The 19,261-nt window shown below is 35.6% G+C and overlaps 1 protein-coding gene across 2 annotated transcripts in view; it reads right to left on the bottom strand.

Annotated features, from left to right (window-relative positions):
• LOC143449170 (uncharacterized) overlaps positions 1-19,261 on the bottom strand; it is a 29,283-nt gene that overhangs the window by 967 nt on the left and 9,055 nt on the right. Inside the window, exons 6-23 of one of the 2 annotated variants that reach the window (XM_076949266.1) lie at positions 18,748-18,890; positions 18,263-18,476; positions 18,055-18,176; positions 17,751-17,890; positions 15,526-15,719; positions 15,357-15,405; positions 13,994-14,041; positions 13,851-13,932; positions 13,104-13,230; positions 12,957-13,020; positions 12,657-12,720; positions 12,371-12,517; positions 12,053-12,285; positions 10,526-10,663; positions 5,524-5,623; positions 5,295-5,353; positions 235-3,245; positions 42-162 (exon numbers count right to left, since the gene is read on the bottom strand). In XM_076949266.1, coding sequence (XP_076805381.1) covers positions 43-162; positions 235-3,245; positions 5,295-5,353; positions 5,524-5,623; positions 10,526-10,663; positions 12,053-12,285; positions 12,371-12,517; positions 12,657-12,720; positions 12,957-13,020; positions 13,104-13,230; positions 13,851-13,932; positions 13,994-14,041; positions 15,357-15,405; positions 15,526-15,719; positions 17,751-17,890; positions 18,055-18,176; positions 18,263-18,476; positions 18,748-18,890 — 5,055 coding nt within the window. In that variant the 3' untranslated portion in view covers position 42. Of the gene's footprint in view, positions 1-41; positions 3,246-5,294; positions 5,354-5,523; positions 5,624-10,525; positions 10,664-12,052; positions 12,286-12,370; positions 12,518-12,656; positions 12,721-12,956; positions 13,021-13,103; positions 13,231-13,850; positions 13,933-13,993; positions 14,042-15,356; positions 15,406-15,525; positions 15,720-17,750; positions 17,891-18,054; positions 18,177-18,262; positions 18,477-18,747; positions 18,891-19,261 lie in introns of both variants that reach the window. The other variant, XM_076949265.1, reaches the window with a different exon arrangement.

Genomic DNA, 19,261 nt, shown 5'->3' with positions numbered 1-19,261 from the left:
TTGCAGTTTAAAAATAATTTACGAGAAAAACAGCCTTATACCTCAGCACCCTTCCTTTCTAGATTTATCACTCATAGCTGAAGATTCATCACTTTTGTCATCACAAAACTCTTCGTCATTTGCTACATCAACTTCAGACAAATTTGAAGCACTAGCACAATCCTTTACTTTGAAAAGAGGCATAGCTGCAGTTGAAGTTTGTGACTCTGTCCATATGCTTGTGTCAAAACCTACTTCCAGATGATTCAGGTTATTTTGATTTGCCTTTTTTGCTGTATTGTGATCTATGCCATAGCAATGAGCATTCTTTTCACGTTTATTGACATCGGTTTCATCATAGGAGATCCCACTAAAATTATAACTAGCGCTACTGCCGTTGCAGTCGTCTCCAATCCTAAGAGTTTCTTGCTTGGTATATATAGACTCACTTGCAAGTACATCATCAGTCAGCTTATCTGCTAGTGCACTGATCCCATCGTCAAGTTGTTGTGGCATTTTAGTGCAAAAATTTGTATATGATGGTTCATACTGTAAGTTAGTAGGCCGTTTGGCTGCAGCTAATTCCTTGGGTGCTACATCTCCTTCTGCACAGTGTGGTTGGGTAATATGCTCAAGACTTGAACTGATGACAGCTCTTGTGCTTTGAACACCTTTCTGAATCAAGTCATTGGACCCCAGACATGCACTAAGATTAGACTCGGAGCTAATATCAGGCAAACCCTGGCAACGTGGTATTGAGCTTATATGAAGAAAGGATATAGTGCCTGGTGAATTTTTAGTATCAGACTTTGATGTTGTGTCTAATAAAACCTTTCCATCACGCTCAGTGTTATCATTGAATGTTAAGTGAATGGGATCAACTATCTTAATATCTACTGGACACTTGTTTTCAATTGCAGAGACATCTCTTGCGTCTTTTGGACTACTGTCCCTGTTACAAAATACACCAGTTGAAGAGCTTTGTTGCAGAACTAAACCACGCTGTATAACAGGGGTCGAAGTTTTGACACCTTTTTCTTTGATCTTCGATAGGTGATAATTTGCATTAGCAGGAGTTAAATTATAACCTTCATCTAGAGCTGTGGTATATCCATTTGAATCTGATATTCTTGATGGTTCATTTAGATCAGAAGTTTCTGATTTGATAAGTTGCTTAGTGATTTCATCTTCATTATCACATTTAATATCATTTTGAATTGCATTCACTGAACTTTCACTTTGTTGAAGTGTTTGCACCAACCTGGCTTCTATTGCTTGCTCGAATGGTGATTGACGTCGTTTTGAAATTAAATCTGAAACAATGCCTGTGTTTTTTTCACACTTTTCAGCAAACCGAGACTCAAACAAAGACAACTTCTTGTGAAACGACAGCTTGCTTGGAGTTAAAGTAAAAGAATTATTATCTAACTTCTCCTTGTTACTTTTCGTTTCTGGGTTATTGTCTGGCTCAGAAGCACATTTCGCTGATGACAAATTTTCCAAACCTGGTCTAGGTGAAATTAAAGGTGATACTAATCCTGAAAGTGATTTGCAGTTCATTGCTTTGTAAGTTTTTATTGGTTGCATATGACTTGCCGGTAAAACCAGTCGAACGGGTTTAACATTGTCGTCTGTCAATTGTTCACATGATTGTGGAAATTCAGATGCAGGGTCTGCACTTGTTTGTTTCTTAGGCTCCCAGCAACTCTCAAGAGGCTCCACAATTTCAATGGGGGAATTTTCGTTCCTTATCTTTGAGCCATCGATGTTGTTCACAACCTGATCAAGATGTACAGAGGCATCGGAAACTTCAAGACAAGTTTCATACTGTGACTTCATTGTTGCCATATCTGAATTTTCACTCACATCATAAACATTTTCTTTTAAAGAGTGTTTTGCTTCTTTGCTATCACGTGATTCTAAAGCCTCAGTTTTGGCATGGCTTTTATTGCTACGATCAATAATGGAATTTGAAGCTGCAGGTAATTGGCTTCCACCACATGAGAAAACTAATGACCAATCACCAGTTTTTTGAAGAAAATCATCTATGCTGGGTGGATCAATAGCTGAAGTACTTCTTTCATATTGTGAGACTGTTTGGCATGACCTTGACACTAACAATTTTGAATGGCTGATATATTTCTTACTATTATTTTGGGGCTTACATGCTATATATTCGTCATGCTTTGTACCATCTGGCACATCTATTCCATCATGCACCAGGTCCCGATTGCAAACTGGTTTTCGCTCATTCGGTTCATCACTGCATTGTCGGCTTGCAAAGTCAGCAAAAATATCTTCCAATTCCTCACTTGCTATGCTAAATCTCCTTGATGATACCTCTTTCTCACAAATTGGCTGAAACGAACGCCGACAAGCAAATTGAGAAAATAATTCTTCCAAATCAGGACTTTTTCCCCTACTCTGTGACTCAGCTGATGGATAGGGAGTAGCATTGGAAAATGTCTCAACCTCTTTGTAACTGACATCATCACTAGAAGAAATGTGCCCTCCATAATTGGTTGTATTCGAAGTCTGGCAGCTAGCATGCTGTAAATTGCATTTCTGATTTTCATTGCATCCATGTACTTCAACTTCAATTACATCAGGAATTCTTTCAAAATTGCTGTACAATATACATACATTATCAGCATTTCCATTCTTTGACTCAGCTCTGACTTCTTTCATTGTAGGTGCTCTGTGTTTAGATTTCAAAAGTCCTACTTCTCTTCCTACTTCGTATTTGAAGTTAGTATTTTGTTGATCTAATGCCAAATCCTTGTTAATTTCAGTCTTCCTTCTGTGTAAAGCAGACTTATGCTGTGTTTTAGATGCTGTAATGTTTGACACAATTTTCTTATTTGCTAACTTACTAACATCCCCTTTTCCTGTATGTTTAAAATCAAATTCAGTCGACACAATGTCTCCCATTCCAGTAGCACTGATAACTTCATTGAAAAAACTGGAGGTATTTGCAGTAAAACTGGTTTCACTAAACAGGTTGCTAGAAGACAGACATTCTGAATGCTGTTGTGACCAGTAATTATCATTAACACATGAAGAATTTCGAGATGAAACTACATCAGGTTGGCTTCGATCACACTTGTTTTGCTGTAAGCTTATATCAGCAATTGCTACTTGAGTGCTTGAGGGTTCAAAAATCATTGACATCTCTACAACCGAGTCATGTACTTTTTGCCAAGATGTGTGTGATGGGGACCTGACATCCTCAGCAGACAACCGATGATGGAGTGCAGCACCAGCACCTACAAAATTAAAAAAATTATTTTAATGTAAACAATACTCTGCAAGCACGGCTGAGATACTAGGGATGCTCAATGCACCAATAAATCATCGTTTCCCAACTAATTGGCTATGGAACATTTAAACCTTAATTACAAGTAAAGAAGTGATTTTCTCAGTTGCTTTAAATAATATGATGTATTTGTTGAAAGAATTCATATGGCACTGAGTGACTCGAAACTGTTCCCAAACACAAAGCAAAATTGAGTTTGAAATTCAGTAAAGTAATAAAATATCAACATATTAACATATTAAAAAATAGTTTTACTCATTTTTGAAATATAATTAATGTAGGTCGACAGTTGTGTTATTTCAAGTTCATGTCATCCAGTAATTTTTTGTCTTTAAACCACACTAACTTTTTGTTACTGAATTGTCATTATCATCCGTTCTGTATATAGCAATACCACTTAATTACAAAATTAAAATGTTTGTCTTCACAATAGTTCATTTGTTTAAAACAAAAATTAAAATATTGTATAACAGCGCGCCTGAAACTTGTTTGACATAATGTTTTGAAACGCCTAGCAAAGTACAACACATGCTTAAGAAGGAAAAAAGCTCAAAAATGATGAAGGTGAGAAAACGCAGTCCACAAGTTAAACGATTTGTTTCAACTGTACACAAAAATTTAGTGTTCTATTTGAACAAGATATTGATGATGCCATTTACGCGAAATATATGTTATGTATCTTAGATCGTAGCATAATAAATCAGTGGTCAGATCGGTGAACTACCTCGGCTGTTATTATGTGCATATAAACAAAATTTTGTGGTGAGAAGAATATAGCACAAGTTTTGCATTTGTGGACTTCGAGAAGGCATCTAGAAAGGGTTCTAAGAAAATTGGTATGGTACCGTATGCTAATCTTTATCCTCGGACTGAGGAAAGTCTTTACACGACTTATACTACTGATGATTCCTCATCGCTCAAGCCATGGTTACCGAGCTTGCCTTTGTGCAAGTTCTGATGGCCATACATTTTTTTTGCTTTTTTAAATTGTATTGCCTGAATTTATAACTTTTGTCTGGTTCATTGAACAGCAGAAAGCATTGTTAATGCCTTGCCCAGGAGCATTACAATGGTAGCACTATCGGGTATGAACGCGGGTCGCATTATTGCAAATTTATCGTTCTAACCTCGACTATTGCACGAAAATAAATTTTCACAACATAAATTGTAAAATGAGTATTAAAAAGAAAGCTTTGTGCAAGTATGGTTGGTTAATGTGGTGATGGTTGTGCTTGAAAAACCTCGTACTATGGTAAAAACAAACCAAGGGAACTGTATGGGAAGTATTCAGCAAAAAATAAGAAAAGGGCTTCCATGGGAGTGCCGTATACTGATGATTTGGCACTGGTGGCTTAGATACATTAAAAAGCAAGAATTACGGAGCGGAGAGGCTGCATGGAGTATAATGGACTGAGGAGGGCATAGATGTAAATCTAAAGTTGTTTTGAAAGACAGGAAGTCTGAATCTGCAAATTTTAGCAAGTGGTCATGCTCTGTGTGTAGTAGTAAAGATGTTGGAACAAATTTAATTCAATGTACAGGATGTTGTTGCTGTCATTTTGATATTTGTCATTGTGAGAGATGTTTTAAAGAAGACTAAACCGAGACGATGGGGACTGGGTGAGAAAGGGCTTGGATTTGGAAGTGGATTTCAAACATAGTAGAGGAAGATGAAGAAAGAGATGGATGGATGTAGTTGAGAGAGGCGTGACTGATAATGGTTTGTCCTGAGAGGATGCTGATGATGGGAGGAAATGGAGGAAGCCGTCATGGGGAAGCACCGGCCAATCCTCTGTGTGCAGGATACACAGCCGTAAAAACACTATGATCATGTGTTTTAAGAGTCGAGGAAATGTTGCTACAAAATATGTTTTACAGTGAAATGGCACAATTTTATTGGGTGGATTATTTTCAAGGTATTGCATGTTTATACAATCATTTCTTAACATGCATTCAATAATCAAAAACTGACCACAATTCAAAAAGACTCCTATCTTACTGTTTGGAATTTTGTTTTTGCTGCATGCTCTTGGTGGTAAAGATCCTTGAGAGATATTCCTGTAACAATATATTTCACGTTGTGGCCAGCTGCTATTGAAATACATACTACATATAAACATGATGTTTGAATCTAAAGTCCTAGTAGCACTTGAAACAAACTGCTTGTTTAGTCAATTACCATTAGGCAATTCAGCTTTGTAATTAATACATTTGTTGTAATAACTTACCTTTCTCTGTCTTTGTAACCAAAAGACTTTGATGCTCTGGATACATTTTGCCGCCTTGATGGTGGGCATGATGGAGAAACCTGTGGCTGACGATTTGCACCTAAAGCAATTTCAACAAAATAATTCAAGCAAGTTACCAAGTAGGACTACTAGAAAAGCACACAAGAAAAAAACAAACATTTCAAGATTTTTTTAAGAAACAAAACGTTTCTGTGATGCCTTCTTATGTTCGTCAAAACATTGACAATTTTTCAATGCATGTTGCTATATTTCAAGCAACCTTTACAGAAATGAGATATTACATAATGAAACAACATCTTTGTAGGAAAATATTCTAACTAGTAGTGTCAGAAAAAAAAAAACTATCCAGCATACATTTTACGAGCTATAGCTTGTAAGTATCATTTTATAAAAAAAATCTGTAAGCATTCAGCTATGTTCATAGTCTTGATAGTGAATTGTGTAAAAATGCAAAAATGCTTAGTTGTTCAAAAGGAACTTTTCTGCGGTGGATGTATATAATATATGTATATATACATTTAATACAGTATGGTACAATCATGGCCCCTGAGCGTTTCGTGATTATTTGTGTAACATTTTCATTGCTGAGCTCATTCCATTTTGTGCTTCAAGCAAAGCTGATTGGTGTGAAGTGGCGCTTTGTGTGTTAATTAAGCCGTATGCATTGGTTTTCTGTGCACTGTAGTGTCATTCTAGTTTTGTTGTAGTACTGGGAGCTTCTCTGTTTGGTCGTCAGCAAATAAATCATTCCACCCAGCCAAAAGAGAGAAGCCAAACCTGAAACCGGCGAAAGCCCAGGTCAGTTCATTGTACGGTTGTGAAATTATCTTGGTTAGTGGGTTAGACTATCAATTAAAAATTTCTCTTACAGCGGCCTGGCAGAGCTGAAGAGTGAAGGAGAAGTTTACTAATTTGTGCTCCACAAATCTGTCTGTTTACCTCGTGGAGAGAAATACGAAAACCTTGTAGAAGCTAGGGGGCGTAATGGAACAGTACCTTGCAGCTCATAACCAGATCCTGATGGAAGGTGACTGACTGCTATGGGACAGAGGTAAAATAGCCCGTAGTGTAAAGAAGTAGCAGAATGTCCATTTTGGCCAAGGAAAAGAAGCAATGATGAAGGGAGGCAATCTGGCCATCCCCATACCATTAGACAACATAGCGGTGAAACTCTAGCCAAAAGATCATCAATACGAGGCCAGCAGTTATCAAACACATTTCAGGGCAGAAAAGGATTACTCCAAACCACATTGTACGGGTTGCACGCTGCAAGTGAAAGGACCCTCGGCAAGTCAAAAGGACGAATAATGGTTGGAAACAAGGTCAGGCGTGAAAATAAAGATAATAACGCCATATCTGCCAATCCCACAACCAAGGAATGAATGCCCACAGACGTAGGTCTAGATAGAAGTGAAGTAGTTGATGTACTGAGAGACACTGAATGTTCTAGGTTTAACATATGAAGAGACCTGGCCCGGAATTATCAGCTAACCGGTTGCATGGGGTGTATGGGGACAGTTGACCCAACATTGAAGAGAGCTCCTCTAGCAAGGTTATGTGGCCACGCCATACTTCTGTGGAACTGATTTATATGCCAAAATTTGTTTGAGCTGGTCATGTGTAAAATAAGGGGAGCGAGGGCATGCAATAACTTCTGTCCCAAGTGGAATTTATCGTCCGTTGTCATGATGGGAGAGAAGATTGCTGTATTGCAAAGAATCCGTGACCACAACGCAATGTAAGTACAACCAAGGTCAATATAATCTCCAACCCCTATTTTTTATGCAGGGAACTCAACCAGGCGCAGGCATAGTCATAGAATGTACCATAGCATGAGCGGAGTTCGGAGAGAATAGTATCGTTAAAAACACTTCTTTAGTTGGGGCGAATGTCACGATCAGTATGTATTATCTGTAGAGTCAGAAGCCCCGGTTTACTTATTGTAGGGAATTATGTTGACCTAATGTTTACGTTATCTTGTGTAGTAGCCTACCAAGTATGTTTGGTGTAAGTGGCTATTGATTGTTTTGAAAATATTATCGTACAATATTCTTTTGGAAGGAGCATATGTCACAAATCAAAATGTTTGACAATAGCAGTAAGCCCCTGAGTGTTTCGTGAGTATTTGTGGCTTAATTTGTGTAACATTTTCATTGCTGAGCTCATTCCATTTTGTGCTTCAAGCAAAGCTGATTTGTGTGAAGCGGCGCTTTGTGTGTTAATTAAGCCATATGAGTTGGTTTTCTGTGCACTGTAGTGTCATTCTAGTTTTGTAGTGGTACTGGAAGCTTCTCTGTTTGGACGTCAGCAAATAAATTGTTCCATCTATTAATCAACTTGTGACACAGTATATATGTCTATACAATCAAAATAGTATATATGTTTCCATTAACAGATATATTTAAAGATATCATAGAGGTTTCTCTGGCTTTTAATCATGATTGCCAATGGCAAAATGTTCAAGGGTCAAATTACAAATGTTTTCAAATCAGTGTGTGTAGTATAATTCTTCAAGAACACACTCTCAACATTCCTTTTCATTATTTAGTTATGTTTGATAGCAATTCAACTGCACTTTACTTACCAAGAGTTGCATAAAATGCTGCCTAACTTTTAAACATCGTACTAAGTTAAAGATGAAACAGAAATAAAAGGTCCAGCAAGTTGCACCTTCATGCATAATTGTTGTAATGAATAGTAGTTAATGATAAACAAAGATTGACAATTTTACATGTTTCTTACCAGACGTCTTTGTTTCAAATCACTGACACATCGAAACTACACGCACGTTCAAGTAAGGTGCATATGGAATGCCATAAAAATAACTAGAAAATAAAATTAAGTAGCATTTTTGCGTGTTCTGGAAGCCCTAAAATTGTAAACGTATTTTGAGCAAAAAAATTATACTTTAGCTTAAGAACTGATTGCAACGGGCAAAGAGTTTTGCAGATTTCCAAAGTAAAAGAAGATTCAACATTGATTGTACAAGCAAGATTCAGATTTGTGGACCTATTTCAATGTGGCAGGCAGCTGTGTAAAAAGGTCTTTCAACAAAAATTATTTCTTGCAATAATAGTCCACTTTAACCAGCATGAAACTATGCACGGTCTTTTTTATCTGCAGCTTTTTTCTCTTATCCACTCTTAAGCTTGCATTGCATGCAAAATACATAGTGTTAAAATATTCACTTGATCTGTAATTTTATAAAATGGATCATGCTGGGAAACTCATACACAAAAATTAACAATCTAATTATTTCTAAAGGGCTTTACTTTTACAATTTGTTTGAATGGTGTTTCCTCCCCATCTGTTGATGTACAGCATTAAATCTATGCCTAATTGACTGTTGCAAGAAAAAGCTGCATGTGTGTCCGCTTAAGACTGGAAAATGTAGTTTTAAAACAACGTAGGCCTACCAACTTTAAATTTTTTTCTGTTTTAGATACAGTGGCCATACCTTTTGTCACCAGCATGTTAATACTATCATTGTTTTCAAGCATACTTTAAGCTGTCTAGGTCTAGCTGTCTCTAGGTTTTGTCACTTTTCCTCTGCATTAGAGCATTGATAGCAAAATATGTAATAGATAGATGGTATCGATGAACTATAATCATGCTATAACTATAAATCAATATAGCGGACATGGAAAATGACCATGAGTGAACAAAGTGAATTATCCCCTTTCATTCCCTTTTTGATAATGGATAAATTTTAGTCATTCTTTCCAATGATGGACAATTTGACAATCCTCACTTTTATTCAATGAAAGCTCTGACTCATACAATGCACATGTAAAAGTGCAGTCAATTGCTTGCACAAAATCAGCATGATAGTTAGTACGATAGTACTGTATGTTATGATAATTGATATGCAAAGATCATTAAAAATACTATTCGGACATTAATCCAAAGCTTTATGGATTCTTATGCTTTTGCTTTCAAAATGGCCTACGAATAAAAAACAAAAATTTCCCTGATTTTGCAAGACACTAAGCCTATAAAAACCTGTTAGACCAAACAAATGGCAGCTTGGTTGGTGTTGCATGTTAGCCTGGGAATTACCCTGACATTTTGGCGCGTTTTAAAGTTCTGTGTCTCATGCAAAATGCAGATAAAAATTGGCATAAAATGTGTATTTTTAGCCCCATAAATCCCCTTTTGAATTTGAGCCTAAGTAATGGAAGCTTGAGAAATGTTGCTAAAGTCATATTGCAGTATGAGATAGCTTCAGGCATGCAAAATGTCAGCAAATCTCATGGGGCAGCTTTTGAGTAATTTTACATTTTTGGTAATTTTACTGCTAAAAGAAACAAAGCAGTTAACCCTTCTTTTCCACTTATAAGATTCCTATAAGAAACTAATACAAACATGTTGCGATAACACATGTTTGCAATTTCTGCTCATGCACAAAACAGATTTACTTGTTTGTAGCTTGGAAAGAATGAAGCATGAAAACATACGTAAAAGGTATATAATGTAGTTAGAAAAGACACTACTTAATTTCACAACTGCTACTTAACTGTTCTGCATTTCAAAGCAGGAAAAGATAGCTTATAATTATATTTTGTTCATTGAAGAATGCCAGCTTGTTATGAGGGTAGTAGTAAAAACATGCACCGTGTTTCAAAACTTCAGCTCTGTCTTTACCATTAACTGTGGACATTATCTATGGAATTCCTAAAGCTTTGGAAATAACACTGCCAGTTGCTGTTTATGTTCACTGCAGGTCTAAGGCCTATACTTTGTGTGACACTTTTAATGGTTTTGTAAAACAAACATTTTTCAGATTTTCTGTAAAGATTAAAAAGAGACACTCTTTTTCTCTTTTACAAATCTAAACCTAATGCCTTGAATTAACCATCACTTTTCCATCCACTAAACCCAGTTAAACATTTCAGAAAAGATAACAAGGATGTTAATTAACTAAGGGATGTTAACTGAACAAATAAATATGCTAAAAATATATTTTATATAAGACACTTACTATTGCATGCATCATTGTATAGGGGTGGAGCATCTAGAGCAGTAACTGAGGAGACTGGATACACTTCATTGAGATATGAAGATGTCAATGATATTGTTGACTTTTCTCTTGCCAAATTACCTTGCAATTTTCTGTTTTCTAAATGCACCATAAAAATACAGCATATTCCATAATCTACACACAGAAAAATACTGCACATGTTTCCAACTTTATCATTGGCACTAGATAATTATTTTAATACACAGTAGAACTTGGCTAAGTTGCCAGTTTGCCTAAAGTGCTGTCTATCGCTTGGTCCTGGTGGAAAGCCTATTATTTTCTTTAGTACAATAGAATCTTAAAACATCACATACGTCCTAATCGATTTTGGATTTATTAAGCGGTGGATTTATTATCTGTCACAATAGAAATTAGTACACTATAAAAAAAGAAGCACATATATTTTAATGTAGTACATTGCACAATATTTATTTATCATCGGGCAATGCAAAAAAATTATCCAGCATGTTTTGTTTGGGTGGAAAGATCACTCTAAGATGGTCCTCTATTTGTCTCTTCATAGAGTAAAACATATCTACGTTTTTGAATGCAGTTTGGTCAAGCCCAGAGGTCAAACGGCAAAGGTACATTTTGTATTGATTGACATACATTACATTTTAAATCGATTGAGATTACGTTAAAAATTTTTCACAAAAATCATTATGAAACGGATTTATAAAGCAAATTTCGGATTTATTAACCGGCTATTTTTCAATGTAAAGATTCCATCCGAAAGCAAATTGGATTTAATACGCGGATGGATTTATTAACCTTTAATTTATTAAGCGGATTCTACTGTATCAAGTTTGGCTAAGTCGTTTTTGCCTAACTTGTCTATTCACTTAACTCGCCACCGTTTTTGCTATTATGACCAAAACAATTCGCGTAAGTAGTTAAGCCTTCAAAACACTTTGTCAGTGTGATTACATGGCAAACTTAATCTGCTACAACTATACTACAGCTGTATCGCTCGGCTGTCTGCGATCCTTGTTAACATAACGCAACCTTATTGTACGTCACAATGTACATTTATGAAGGACCCGGAAACCTTGTCATTTTGACTGTTTTTATCAGTTTTAATTTTCTTTCAGTTAGCAATGTTAAAGTCAGATGAAGCGGCCTTGCAAGAGATTACTGAATGACGATGAGAATGTTGTTTCCTGTCTTCAGAAAACCATCAAGCAGGTTATGATTGTAGCAGTCTAGGGCTGTTAGATACGAGGCACTGCCTGATAAGTAGATTTAGGCTAGGAGGCTAATCTATGTACAAAATTAAAATCTTAATATCTGGAGAAGTATTAAGTTTTAACCACAAACAATTTACGAAATTTTTAATCTAAATGTAATACCTCAAAAAATGCAATAAAAAATTCGATTATGTGTTGTTTTGGTGTTGTTAACTCGCCACTTTTTCTGTTCCCCTTGAGGTGGCGACTTAGGCAAATTCTACTGAACTTGGAGTAAAAGTGATCAAACTTTAAACCTTACCATCATCATTTTCCAAACCACACAGAATATAATTTCCAAGCGAAGCTTTGCATTTATCAAGATCTGGATATGGACTTGAACGACCTACATTCATTTCCATTCCGGGTTTCTCAATCGTCAGATTTGGGACATCAGAAGGATCACAAACGCTAAATGTCTGATTCATGCTGCTCTTCAGAGTAGCTAGTGCATCACTTTTACCATCCGCCAATTTCAAGTTAGGAATAACGTCACTTCAATTGCAAATTTTTTTTGTAATTTCATAGCAAGGTAATACAACAGTAACACACATCACTTATTAAACACATGATTAATTACATTTCTCCATTTATGAAAATGTTTTGTTGATCTCCATGTGTCTGTAAATCTTTTTGACTAATGTGTGCATATGTTAGCTCAGTGACGCTACTGTTTCTTGAGTCGGTGTCCTGCAGCTCTGGATGGATGATGTCAAGGCAATCATTGCTTACCAAACAAATAGAACATGAAAAGTAATAAAACGAATCAATAGTTATAGCAAGAAGCCCGATTTTTAAGTAACGAAATATTTGTAGTTTACCATTAAAGCTGAAGAATTTTCACTGGAATCATAACAAGTTTGTACCTGATAGAATGAGATGGAACTTTTCTAATGCAATGTCCCAATCTACTGTCACGCTGCGTATAACCTACAGCAAGCAATTCAGTAGTTTAAATGTAGCATTTCTACAATTAAATTACTTGCATGTGTTTATTTCATTCTTTTTTTTATTCTAACATTTTTGAAGTTAGTCAGTGACTGAGCTGCAAAGTTAATCTTTATCATTACATAACGCAGTACCATGACAATGGGATACACAATGGGACAGGGCAGTTGAAGGTGTTGCTTTGAATTACTGATTTAAATTTAAAACAACAAATTTACCTTTTGAAAAAATGTCACATGACTTCTCAAAACCCAATGAGCTTTGATTTAACCTTGAAGATGGCTAAAAACAAAAAACCTGCTTTCATTTGAAGAACCAAATGCTTATCCATTGAAAGTTCTACTTGTCAAACCCAAATGACTTACGACAGGTGACTTAACAAGTAAAGAAGATGTATTGGCATGGTGAGAACATTGAAACATTGGGTTATTTAAAACAGCTTGGCTATTCATGTTCGAACAGTTGGGAGTTTCAGAATAGGTTGGGTGGTTTCTGAGGCGAATAAACAAGAAAACAATTTGTTAGTTACACTTTTCCAAACACCTTATAGTTATATATTAACCCTTTTTACATAAATGAGTCAAGAAATGTCAGCGAAACATATCATGTACAAGTACCAATAAACAATTTTACACATATTTGTACATAGCAAATAAAAGAAATCGCTAAAATTTCCAAATATCAAGAACAAAGCTAGCTTTTTAGAACAACAACATGTGTGCATAAATTAGTAACTGCATTATGGCTACAGATAACCTTTTAGTTATAGATAACCTTTTAGATATAGATACTATCTCAAGTTAATATTTAAGATTATACATGAATCTTCTATATTTAACTTATTTCTTTAAAAATCAAATGTGCTTTGAGCATTTTGTAATTGTTATATTGGCTTACAGCAACTAACTCACATCTAACTATGTCAACTTACATCAATTATACGAGTTCACTTAATGCTAGAGAGAAATACGCGAAACCAGTTAGTTTGGTTGTAAATTTTGAAAAGTAAGACAAGTTACTAAAGCAACTGGTTGAAATAACTTAAAGATGCCATGTGAAAAGAATTAATGAAATCAAAACATAAAATTAATTTAGCTACGTGTAATGTTTACCTCTGTATCCTGCCAGAGTAAGACAACCTTGATAATTTGTCAAGACAGTGTGCATTCTCAGGTTGGTATGAATGAAATGCAACTGAAACAAATAAAAAAATAAGTATACTTTTAAAGATGCCGTATATAATAAACGTGCTTACCTGCATCTGGGACGTCTATACCCATGTCTCCATTACATCTGCCAATCCCTGTGAATAATCACTAGTATAAAACCAACTGTATAGTACTAGTTTCATGTAGCTATACATATACATCGTTATATACCTTTCATGAAGATTTTGTTAACAAATTATGTTCCAAATTGCATTATGTACCATATTTATTTTTTATCGTTTTCACGGCTTATATATATTTTGGACACCTCACATTGTAACACAAACTTTGTAAAACAAGCTTAAAACCTTATGCAAACAATACTTGACACTGTTTGACTTTTTCTTATCACTATACTTGAGCCCCTTTCTAATACCGTTATGTAAACCATATATTTTATCGCCATTTTCCTCACCAGTATCACGTTATATGTAAATGTATATACACATGCTGGACGTTCAAAAGTCACTCATGATTTTGTACTGTTTACTGAAAATGAATTGAAACATAACGTAGATGAAATTCACATGGCAAACTCTGAGAATATTTCTGGTATAACATTAATTGGAATTGACCTCAGCATTAATGTCCAAACCATCAGCATAATGTTGGCCGGGAAGGAACCAATGCTTAGAGCAGTGTTTCCTAACCAGGGGACCACGATACCCTATTAATCCACAAGATTGGTCAAGGGTGCCGCAAAATTTCAGACAAAACAAGGAATTTGCAATTTTTTTTAATCATAAACATTTTACTTAACAATTTGTTTTAAAATCTCCGAAGAAGACCTTTTTTATATTACCGGTAACCAGCTTTGTTCATAAAAATGCAAAAAACAAAAATTGGAAAGCAATTTAGGGTGTCGCGGATTTTTTTCCCTGAAAAAGGGTGCCATGAACAAAAAGGTTGTGAAGCACTGGCCACCCTAGACACATAAGAGTACACCTCCAAGCAATTATGCTGGTATCAAGTAATGTTTCTGGAATGGAACTCAATCAAGCGATCGCTAATGCTGTGGAAGAGTGTGGCACTAGGCAACGATGAGCTTTTCCAACTTGACAAAGCTCTCTTGCTCACAAAGTCAGGGTTATTAAATAGTTTTCAGTAAACAGGAACATTGCCACATTAGAAATCATGTAATTTGCATATTACCCAGACTGTTACTTTTTGTATTCTGCATACAGTTCAAAAGTATTGCAGAAATTGTCTGTGGAAATGAGTAAAAACTGGACTCCTGAAAAATGTAAATCCTGCTGATAATTTGAGATTCATACAGTCTCCATACTGGTAATTGGCACGTAAATTCAGTAAAAAGTTGTTCAGCCAGTAACTAATTAATTACACAGTAATTACTTACACTTCTCTAAGCATGACCAGTTTTATTTTTAAACTTTTTGAATAATTACATACCTGGAACGTTTTTGTTGACGTCAATGTTTGAATGTAAAGCATCATCAGACTAGAAAAAGTAAAAAATATCAGTTGGCACACACAGGCAACCTAGATATTACTAAATGATTGCTATAATATCATCACTAATTGCAACTAAACCAAAATTACAATAACTGCTGTCGCCAACCTTACAAAGACATTGCAATATGCGAGCAATATCTTTTAACTGCACTGTTCTCTTGGTTCTGGATAATGCCAGACCTATTGATAAAACAGGATGCAAGCAACTCGGAACTTGAGCAGGAATAACAAAAGCCTGTCCTTTGGTTACAATTTGATGCCGGATACTTTCAGGATCATAACCACGCCAAGGAAGAACACCTGTCCAGAAAGTATAACCACTGTAAGTTCAGCTGATTGAAACGGCTTAAATTGAGGGGCAAGTGTAAAACAAGTTGACCTTACATCAAAAAATAGTAAGCAACCAATAGTAGGAAACTGGGGCAAGAAGTTTTTCAAGATATGCAACACTTGGTTTAACAATTATTGTCAAATAAATATGTTGCAAATTTACTATTAGTTATGACAGACATGGCAATGACTGTGATGTTAAAGTGTGAAATCAACAAGCTTGATGGTTGGTACTTAAACCAAGTATAGGAGTTGTTGTGTAGTTTTTTCATTTTAGATGAAACATGACTTCGCTGGTAGCTGATTAGTTGCAGCTGATGTTTATCTTCAGCATAGAAATGGCACAAGTGACAGAACATGTACTAGTGAAGTACTTGTATCTTAACAGGAATTACTGATACCAGCTAAGCTATTGCCAAAATCCAAGGCTAAGCTCGGTTTGCAGTATCTTATCATCTACATCTACCACTAATATACATGCATGAACTGTACGTTAGGGTAGATCTAACTAGCACAAACGTACATACAAACTATACCAGGGCTGCTCGATGCCCAAGCCCATGGGCCAAATGCGGCCAGCATAAAACGTTTTTGCGGCTTGTGATGAATCTTGAATTAACAGCTGATGTAATTGAATCTAATTGTGTGAAACATTTGATGGTAAGTTCAATTGCATTTCCCAGTTTGAACATTCAATCAGCTGATTAGCCAAGAGTTTAATCAAAAAAAATGAGAACAACTGTTTGTGGCCTAACAAGGCATAAGATTAGAGTAGTGTGGCCTATAAACTTAAAACTTTGAACTATACCTATTCCTAGGCATATCATATTTGTGCGATTGAAAACCAGGAGACTTCAGAACAACAAGCCTTATCATATAAATGTGGTTCATATTTTACTAGGAGTATGAAACTATTTTGGATTCCAACGTCTGGGAAAACTACAGTAATAAGACCCCAAGAAAAACTAAATTAATGCATTTTACTAGGAAACAAAACAATGTTCAAGCATTTGTAAATTTACATAACTGTTCAATTATACTTTTCTGTGGACAATACTTTTTTCAAGAAGTCTTTATTCGACTTTATTTTCTCATAAAAATCACAGCAGGAAAAGTCAGTGTTAATTTTGCAGGTGATAAGGGCTTTCACAATGAAATGGTTTTTGCAGAAGGAAATGCAATCAAGTACTAGTACGAAATAAGTTCTTTCAATAACTTAACTGCAAAAAGATCACCTCCTTCTAGTCTATTAATACTGAACTAGCGAATGCGCTAACAATCAACTCACTACCGGACCAATTACCCGCTACAATCACGTAACAATTACTTTCACATTTAACACAACAAAACAAGAACACACATCGAGCATTGCTCTTTAGCAAGTTAGCTAAACAGAACAATCACAGCATGGTAATATTCGAGTAGTATGGGGCAATGCTGGTTGACCAAATGCTAAAGTGGGACTTTTGGTTGACTGACCGGGACAAAACCTTAAAAATTGAGACTGTCCCAGCTAAAACGGGACGTATGGTAAGCCTACCTATTCTTTCTTTCTTACTTGAAATGTCCTGTTCATAGTTGATCCAAACACCACTGTCACGAAAATGGATTTCACATTGTGATGTCACAATTGCTACCATGTACGTCATAATTAGATCCAAATTACCAGTGCTTTACATAGTTGAAAACTTCGTTGTGTGGCATATTTACTGACAACTCTAATTTAAGATCAACTAGTTTTAGCACTCGCTCTCTATTTAATGAAAAGTATGAGACAGCAGATTTAAATGTATAATTTAGATTCAGTTTGTTTATTTATTTATTTGTGTACATGGACAGGAACTGACAATGCTACTTTTGGTGAAATATATTTTCCTACCATCTGTATGAGTAACTGATTCCGAATATTTATGATTATGTTGAAGAAAGTGACTGAATGTTTTTAACTAACCCCAGAAGGAATTTCATACAACGCAAAATGAAAAATACTAGCCAGCTTACCGGATAGCATTTCACAAGCAACAACACAGAAACTATACATGTCGCTTTCAAATGCAGGTTTTTTCCCAACAAGGATCTCAGGTGCTAACCAGCGATTAAAAACTGGGGAAATATGATTCTGTTTTGATTGCTGACCAATGCTGAAATAGTAACAAGATAAAGATATTACAGTGAGATAAATTAAAAAATAAACATACTTCTACAGACATCCTAACTACAAACTTTAAAATGCACCATATGCATATTTTAAATAGAATTTTAGCTTAGTTAGATGCTATGTAGTACCATAGGCCAAGTCAAATACCTTGTAGTATAGCAAAAATCAGAAAGTTTTGCAGAACAGGAGCTGACAATCATTACAGCATGAGAAGTTATGCAACAGTGAATCAACCGAAGTTGATGGAGGTACGACAGAGCATCCTCTATCTGCAAAGAATAATATTGACATTAAGATTCCTGCTAACTGCATTGAACTACATCAACTTGGGCATAATTTTTTCTTTCAAGCTCACCTGAATTAAAAATTTTGATGCATCCGCTATAGATAACCCACATGAATTTTCATGAAGACTATGGTATACTGAACCAATATAAACTCGTTCAAACAAAAAGCACTGTGGCGACAGAGGTGAAAGAAACTTAAAGTCTATATCCTTTTCTTGAGTGTTCTCCCATTGTTCAATACACACACCCATTAGGATCAATATACTGCGGTGCCTTACCACCCTACAATATAGATAAACTTTGATTAGAAAAATATATAAACTACAGATAAACGCAACATACACGTTCTATGGAATGTAAAAGCAGGATCATCAAAGTAAAAACCTGAGGATTGGCAACAAACAACTGAAAAAACTAGCTAAGATAAAACCCATCAAGGCATAACACCTATTAATCATCATATCAACCATTAATTTATAACAATTTTAGCCTTATATAGTGATTTAATGAAGTGTGGAAAACACCACAAATGATATAAAAGATGTAAGCATACTTGTAAACTTCCAATTCAGCAATCAAGAGGTCTGCAGTACTTGCCATTTGTCTTGGAATATTTCTTCTCAACTTTTTTGCTTTTTTAACAGTTATACGCTGAGATCCCCAACAACCATTCATAAGAACAAAGTATGGAGGTGCCTGCAAAGTGACAAAATTAAATGCGTACATAAAATGGTATCAATCACTTTCAGCACATCTAGTAAGCTCTGTTGTGTTATGGTTAAGATTAGAGTAAAACCACAACCTTGACAGTTTACCATTGCAAACAGAAGAAGAACGTTTGTATTCTTAGCACACTCCACACATCTGTTATGGTCGACACAACAATAAAAAAGAAACCGGAATCTGTCACATTCTACAAACAAAACTAAATGCGGTGTCAATGTTGCTGACCAGATGGCACGACAATACACAGTGAAGGGAGGTACACGGCGGTGGTCGTTAGCTGTCTTTTACAATATCTTTGACCTTGTTTGTATCAATGCCTATGTGTTGTACAGCTACTGAAC

Source organism: Clavelina lepadiformis, chromosome 3 (assembly GCF_947623445.1).
Source record: "Clavelina lepadiformis chromosome 3, kaClaLepa1.1, whole genome shotgun sequence".
Taxonomy (NCBI): domain Eukaryota; kingdom Metazoa; phylum Chordata; class Ascidiacea; order Aplousobranchia; family Clavelinidae; genus Clavelina; species Clavelina lepadiformis.
The sequence above is the reverse complement of the archived record's forward strand: the minus strand, read 5'-3'. Positions and strand labels throughout refer to the sequence as shown.